Here is an 8103-nt window from a genome sequence, read left to right as displayed (position 1 = left end):
TTCTAATGTCATGGCGAAAGTTTGAGCAAAACATGCTAACGGTTCTGTCATTGGCTGCACAGACGAGCACAGAGCACTATTTAGAGTCCCAGCCTCAGAGGAGACAAGAGAGCAGTGGATTTATTGATTTATTTAATGTATATTGTTGCTGCCACACAGATCTAAAATAAACACGCAATTTATTTCCCAGCTGTTTACCTTCACAGACATAACCGACTGTTTTTGTTTTCTTTAAATGAGTCTCATTTGTGTGTTTTTAACAAACTTGTGTGTGAATGAGAACTTAGTTTAGTACTCACATGCTGTGACAGCCGCTTTCTGTCCGTGTGCTTTGGATGTGTGCTCTCAGAAAACCGTATATCAGAAGTTTAAGCTAATATGGTTTAAAACGGATGATTTCAGTGCGATAAACATGATAATCAGAACCAAAACAGATGTTTTTTAACAGATACGAGCTGTAATGGTGCAGCTCTATTCTGGAAAAGGGGGCGGGGAGCAGCACCTCATTTGCATTTAAAGAGACAGGCCCGAAAAACAGCGTGTTTCTGCTTCCACTCAAAATAGGCATTTTCAAAATGATATAATAAATGATCTGTGGAGTATTTTGAGCTGAAATTTCACAGACACATTCTGGGGACACCAGAGACTTATATTACATATTGTAAAAAGGGGCATAATATGTCTCCTTTAATAAACAGAACTGCATGCATCTTGCGGAAGAACATTGTAGCTGGAGCTACTTCTCTCCGTTTATGAATCACGCAGGTAGTGGGCTACTCCACAGCGGTTCCTACCAGAGCCAGTCTAAAATAGTCCGAATATAAAAACATATTATAGGTGTACCTTAGTGATTCAGGATAAGCCAAAAACGCGGTTTGGAAAATGGATTTGTGATGTACTCTCTTATTATATAAGTTTTGTAAATTTTGAACACAAAAAGAAGTTATGGACTGCAGCTTTAAAGCCATGGTACTGTCTATGTATCATTTTGGCGTTTGATTGCTTGAGTATTAAAAGTGTGCATTTTTTGTACCATTTGTGGCACCAAACAGAGCAGCAAAAATAATGATTCCTGGGTCAATGACAAATGAGTTTTAAGAAATGTACACTTTGCATTCATGTTGATTTCATATAGTGGTTCATATAATTAAATAAATAAATAAATAACAAAAAATAGAAAATGACTTGTAAACTTGTGAAAGTCGAAAGTAATAACTTTTGATTTGTAATAATAAATAATACATTTTGTATATTTTGAAAACGTGTTCAGACCTCATTCGTTATTTTAAAAAATGCTATATATGTATATTTTTATATCACAAATGTATATTTTTCAAACTAAAAAGCGTTTTTTTGTTGTTTTTGTACAGCAAATCACACATTTATTTGATGATTTTAAAGGTATTAATAATAACAATTATTGTTTCAACATCATTACATTATTTTGGGTGTTACACCACACCACCGTCTTATTATAATTATTTATTATTATACTTGTTAATTATTATTATTATAATTTAAAAAAAATTCAAGAAATTAATCCTCGTTTTATTTTTTTCTTCATTTTGATATCAGGATTGTTGTATGACATTTCACCCTGACATTTCTGAATTGATGCCCCCCAAAACAGTTTGAAAATTAATTATATTTTTGAATAAATTAATAGATTTGGATAAACAAATGAGCATTATGTCACTGATCCTGTTTCCAACAGGTTTTTTCTAAATATGATGGAGATGTTAGACCGCTCAAACAAACAAACAAACAGCAGTTTTAAGCACCACAGAGCCAGTTTTTACACTTTTCACAAAATCAGCCTAGCTCTCACACTGAAGTGGAATTGGGAGAAAGTATTTTAACACTTCAGCTTTAATCTAAAGTGTTCTGAAATGAAATATTTCCCCCCATTTTATCGTCATTGCGCTCAATTCACCTCCAGGTCACTCTCATCTATAGTGTGTGTCTGTTGCAGATCAGGGTTATTGATGGCATCCAGCAGCTCTATAACAAGGTTACGCGTGAGGAGCTGCGTCACAAAAGCATGCTGAAAAGACAGAGGAAAAAAATGTCATTTTAGTAATAAGAACAGCATCAAGAGGCCCTACAGTATATTAAAGATAAACCACAAGGATGTCACATGAGTAAAATTATATTTAATACAGATGTGGTTAATATGTACCTGTAAGAGTTTTTCTGCTGTCGGCCTTTTCCGAGGGCTCTTCGTGAGTGCCATTTTGATGAAGTTGTGAAATTCTGTGGACCTGATAAATAAACTTACTTTTATTGAATTTGCAAACTCAATACTTTGTTATTTATGCAAAGATGAGGAATATCAAGTTACATTTCATGCATATTACCATTTGTTCTTGTCTTTGAGTTTGGGAGGCTGAAAACTGCTCTTGGACATCAGCATCAAAGCTCTGAGGGCAAAACAACAAAAACGTTTGTGTTCTCCGCCGCCGAACCCACCGCCAAATCTCATTTCAACCTTTCAACCTAAAGGACAATGTCTATGAAACGTTGCGTCTTTTTGTTTGAGTTTTCTGCAAGACAAGTTTACATCACTCTTTGCAGCATGTGAAAACATTATTAAAGGGTTAGTTCACCCAAAAATGAAAATTCTGTCATTATAACTCACCCTCGTGTTGTTCCAAACCCGTAAGACCTTCGTTCATCTTCGGAACACAATTTAAGATATTTGTGATGAAATCTGAGGGCTCTCTGACCCTCCCATAGACAGCAAGGTAACTACCACCAACGACTTTATTCCACACGCTCGCGTCATGGTACTGTCGTGAACGCGCATCCAAAGTGACGCAGTAGAGACGAAAATGTTATTTTTCGTTATATATCGTTATTTTTGTTTTCTTTGCACAAAAAAGTATTCTCGTAGCTTCGTAACTTTACAGTTGAGCCACTGATGTCACACGGACTTTGTCGATCATCTTGGTACTTTTCTAGACCTTGAACGTGGTAGTTACCTTGCTGTCTATGGGAGGGTCAGAGAGCCCTCAGATTTCATCAAAAATATCTTAATTTGTGTTCCGAAGATGAACGAAGGTCTTACAGGTTTCGAACAACACGAGGGTGAGTAATTAATGACAGAATTTTCATTTTTGGGTGAACTAACCCTTTAATGGTGGCGTAAGCAATTTTCTATTTTTGGAATAGCATGTTTCGCGTTTGCCAAGGGGTCAAGGTTTGACTGGTTCAGACTGTAAATTGAGATAAAGATAGCACAAATAAAACAAATGAAATCGCTTACTGCACCTTTAACAAAGGGGAATGTATTTTGTAGTGTGATTGCTCTCAAAGAGTGTCAGTACTTTTGAAAGGATCTGCATATGTGTATATTTGTGTGTGTGTGTGTGTGTGTGTTCACACCTCATGGGGTGTAGGTCAAACATAGGCGGCTGCAGCTCTGCTAGTTCAATAGCTGTGATACCCACTGCCCAGATGTCACACAGCTGGTTATAACCCCCTTTCCTTTCCACTGCCGCAACCTCTGGGGCCATCCTGAGGAAAAATCATCACCGTAAAATATAAAAGAAGCAAATAACAAAGCAATACCGGATGGTTTTTAATATGACTCATTATTCAATTATCCTGCTTTACTTTTTTTTTTTTTTTACACAAAATGGTATTAAATATGCAAATATAAATTTATTTCCAGGATGAAAACTGAATTCTGCTCTTTGAATTAAATTTAATTTGACAACAATGTACACTACTATTTGAAAGTTTTGCATACTGTCTCATAAACTATTTTAGTATTATATATTAAATAATAGTATGATACTACTATTTTCTTTATACACCGCCATTCAAAAGTTTGGGATCAGTAATTTTTTGAAGAATTTAAAGAAATTAATACTTTTATTCAGCAAGGACGTGTTAAATTGATAAGACATATTGTTAGAAAAGATTTATTTTGAATATGCTGTTCTTTTAAACTTTTCATTCATCAAAGAATCCTGAAAAAAGTATCACAGGTTTAAAAAATAAAATAAAATAAAAATTAAGCAGCACAACTGTTTCCAACATTGAAAATAAATCAGCATATTGATAATGAATCAGAATGATTTCTGAAGGATCATGTGACACTGAAGACTGGAGTAATGGCTGATGAAAATTCAGCTTTGCATCACAGGAATACATTATATTTTAAAGTGTAATAAAACAGAATACTGTTGTTTTAAATTGTAATAATATTTCACAATATTACTGTTTTTCTCTATTTTTGATCAAATAAATGCCGCCTTGATGAGCAAAAGACACTTCTTAAAAAAATAAAAAATAACAATCTTGCTGATCCCAAACTTTGAACGGCAGTGTATATTTTATAATCTATATAATTTGTTATTCACTTTCATATATATTCATTTATATACACTACAAATTGAATTTAGGGTAGGTGTATTCATATTTTTATTCAGAAAAGATGTATTAAACTGATCAAAAGTGACAGTAAAGACATTTACTGAAAAAGAATCCTGAAAATAATGTATCACTGTTTCCACATACATCAACTGTGATAATAATCAGAAATGTCTCTTGAGCACCAAATCAGCATATTAGAATAATCTTCTCTGTATGGTCATGTGACACTGAAGACTAGAGTAATGACGCTGAGAATTCAGCTTTGTATCACAGGAATAAATTACATTTTCAAATCTATTAAAGTAGAAACCAGTTATTTTAAAATGTTATATTTTATAATATTATGTTTGATCAAATAAATGCAGTCTTACTGACTCCAATCTTTTGAATGGTACTGTAAAAAAACAAAAAAACAATAGCACAGTGTTTACAAAAGTACAATATCTTGGTCACTCACCAGTATGGTGTCCCGATAAAGGACTTTCTCTTAGCAACAGATGCGTTGATCTCAGCTGCCACTCCAAAATCCGCTGCCAGACAGAGGGGAGACAAAAGCCCACATTTAAGAGATTTATGGTGTATTAGTTAATACATGCATATGTGTGTTTACATGTGAGGGTCTGAGACGGGGTAAATCCAGACTGACCTAGTTTGACATCTCCTCGCTCTGTCAAAAGGATGTTGGCACCCTGTGGGCAACCAAGAATGACACAATGAGCACATCCACGCTATCATCTCACATGTGCTATTGTGCTGTGAAGAAACTCACTCATATACAGATGAACTCTACTAATGAATATCAAACACACTGCATGGCAACATGGTTATAGGCAATTACTTTTATGTCTCTATGCATTTTTCCCGCTTCATGGAGATGATGCAGTCCCTGTAAACAAACAGAAAACAGCAAAATAGCTGTGATAATAAATAAATGGGCTTTATATGAAATTGTTAACCTGCTATCATTTTGAACCTTTTTACTAACCTTTAACCCTGATTAAATATTAATTCTGGGTAGAAAGGTACTGAGACTTCACGCTGTGCATTTGACAAGGTTAACATTTCATTGTCTTTAGCTAAACAACTCGCCATACAATTTTAGCACCATACTGTTGTAACATTGTACACCTTTGGCACCGCATTTCAGGGTTAGCTCTGCCTTTAGCCCCGTTTGGAAAAACAATGGGAACCAAATCATTTTGGAGTCTACTGACCTCCATTGTATAGAAAAAACAAAACACTGAGATATTTCTCAAGACAGAAAGAAAGTCAATTTTCATTTTTGGGTGAACTATCCTTTTAAAAAGGGTCAAGCATAATGTCAAATGCTTTAAAGGGTTAGTTCACCCAAAAATGAAAATTAGGCTGTGGGATAGTTCACCCAAAAATGAAAATTAGCCCATTATTTACTCACCCTCAAGCGCATCCATCTGTAATAAAAAGTGCCTCACACGGCTCTGGGGGGTGAACAAAGGCCTCCTGTAGAGAATCTATGCGTTTTTGTAAGAACAATATCCATATTCAAAACGTAATAATCACTTTAATGTAGCTTGCGCCAACAGTTGTACACAGAAGCAGTTCCGGAAGCATGACGTATGATTTCAGTGTTGCGCATGCACCGGTGAGTCTCGTGAAAACCAATGTTTGTTTACAGGAGCAAAGGAAGCAAAGTTTCCTTCCTTTAGCAAAGGAAAACCAGTCTCCTCTTGGCTTATTTCGAAATCCTCTGACATTCTTCTTTACAAATCCTCGTTTTGTACTTCTAATTCTTGACCGTTGTTTTGTTTTGTTCTCTCCGCTGTGTTTCCGCGTGCGTCACTTCTGAGCGGCACATGCGCAAAGCTGACCTCATACGTCATTCCCCCGGAACTGCTTCTGTTTACAACAGTGAGCACAAGCTAGATTCAAGTGATTATTACGTTTTGAATATGGATATTTTTCTTACAAAAACGCATCGATTCGCTACAGAAGGCCTTTGTTCACCCCCCGGAGCCGTGTGAGACACTTTTGTTTATGGATGGGCGATTTTTATTTAAGTTCTTTTGGACTGAAGCAATGCAACACCCGCTGAGTGGCATTAAACAGCTTGAAAGATCAAAGACAATATTTTATATAACTCCGACTGGATTCGTCTGAAAGAAGAAAGTCATATACACCTAGGGTGCCTCGGGGGTGAGTAAAATGCAGCCTAATTTTCATTTTTGGGTGAACTAACCCTTTAATGGGATAGTTCACCCAAAAAATATTGTTGGTAACCCATTTGACTTCCACAGCATTTTTTCCCCCCCATACATTGGAAGTCAGTGAGGACAAGCAATTATTAGGTCACCCACATTCTTCAAAATATCTTCTTTTGTGTTTAGCAGAAGAAAGAAATTCCTACAGGTTTGGAACAACATGAGGGTGAGTAAACGATGATAGAATTTTAATTTTTTGGGTGAACTGTGCCTTTAAGGAAAGAATACAACAAAAAATACTAGGATAATTTAAAAATAACATAACTGAAATCCCTTCTGATTACCTCGTGAACCTCAAGTGAAAAAAACATTATGCAAGATGTGAAAGCATCCTCACCTGAAGTGTCTCTCTGCTCACATAAGCTATCTGTCTCTCTTTCAGAGGACCAGTGACTGCAGAAACACAATGACCTCATTTAGACTCACAAAACACCATATGAGCATTCATGCTCTATCAGGCTATATAAATAACAACAGAAACCACCGCAAACTGCATCACCCTTCATACAGAAACAACATATTTGAAGGCTTGCTTCTGAAACCATTAAACATCATGACTTCAGCTTTTTTTTATCCAATAAACTAAGCAAAAAATAATTGATATATTAATTGACTATTTTCAGCAACATCTATGTACAGTAATTGAAATTATATACACTAATGTAACATATTAGATATATGCCAATTGTACCATGATAAATATCCTGCAATGATCCTCCTCCACAGAATTCCATGCAGATCCATAACTTGTTATTTCTGTGCAATATGAAGAAGTTCGTTGTTAATTTTACTTCAGTTTTCTGCAAACTGCAGTATTAGTTTCTTGCGTGACTGACCTGAGGTAGCTGCCGAAATAGGCCACAATGTTTTTATGAGTGCAATCCTTCATCATGGTTATTTCATGTTGAATGCTTGAGATGTCATCACCTGACAGAAAAAGAAACAGAGGTCTCGTCTGTAATTCTACTTCGCTATCAGTAACACCTCAACATAACAGCAGGATTCACAAGAGCAGAAATTCAGATGCTGCAGTGAATAATTCAGCATTAAACTGAATTTACTTTACCAGGGTCCAGTTTGACCACTTTAATAGCTGCGATGACTGAGGTCTTAATGCTACGGGCCTATAACGAGAGAAACAAGTGAGTGGTTATGCAGATCAAATGCTTCTACAAATAAGCAATGCATGTTGACATCAGACCTTTGCATCAGTCAGTTACTGACAAAATTCCTCCTGGTGCTTTTGAAAGATCGCTTGTATTGAGCCACCACAACATTTATTGTGACAACAGCAAGTCAAGCAGTCTGCCTCCGCTCAAACCTCATATGATTTGTGAGGCACATTATGTGCCAGTGCGGTCTGCGAAAGACAGAAAAATGAAGCTGTCTGCCTGTAACCATGGTAACCAGCAGCCAATAGTGGATCAGCAGACACTGGAAAGGTGAAGTAGAGATGAAAAAAAGTAGCAGTGCTCATTTCCTGTTT

General features: G+C 36.0%; 1 protein-coding gene across 1 annotated transcript in view; it reads right to left on the bottom strand.

The window, feature by feature from the left end:
- LOC107661736 (mitogen-activated protein kinase kinase kinase kinase 2-like) overlaps positions 1–8103 on the bottom strand; it is a 24637-nt gene that overhangs the window by 14709 nt on the left and 1825 nt on the right. The window contains exons 2-12 of the mRNA XM_016451496.1: positions 7684–7741; positions 7454–7544; positions 7309–7373; positions 6955–7010; positions 5219–5266; positions 5027–5069; positions 4838–4910; positions 3385–3516; positions 2358–2420; positions 2180–2261; positions 1934–2044 (exon numbers count right to left, since the gene is read on the bottom strand). Of these exons, the coding sequence (XP_016306982.1) occupies positions 1934–2044; positions 2180–2261; positions 2358–2420; positions 3385–3516; positions 4838–4910; positions 5027–5069; positions 5219–5266; positions 6955–7010; positions 7309–7373; positions 7454–7544; positions 7684–7741 (822 nt within the window). The remainder of the gene's footprint in view (positions 1–1933; positions 2045–2179; positions 2262–2357; positions 2421–3384; positions 3517–4837; positions 4911–5026; positions 5070–5218; positions 5267–6954; positions 7011–7308; positions 7374–7453; positions 7545–7683; positions 7742–8103) is intronic.

The sequence above is a fragment of the Sinocyclocheilus anshuiensis genome, unplaced genomic scaffold (assembly GCF_001515605.1).
Source record: "Sinocyclocheilus anshuiensis isolate Anshui unplaced genomic scaffold, SAMN03320099.WGS_v1.1 scaffold207, whole genome shotgun sequence".
Taxonomy (NCBI): domain Eukaryota; kingdom Metazoa; phylum Chordata; class Actinopteri; order Cypriniformes; family Cyprinidae; genus Sinocyclocheilus; species Sinocyclocheilus anshuiensis.
This window is presented reverse-complemented; position numbering and strand designations above follow the sequence as displayed.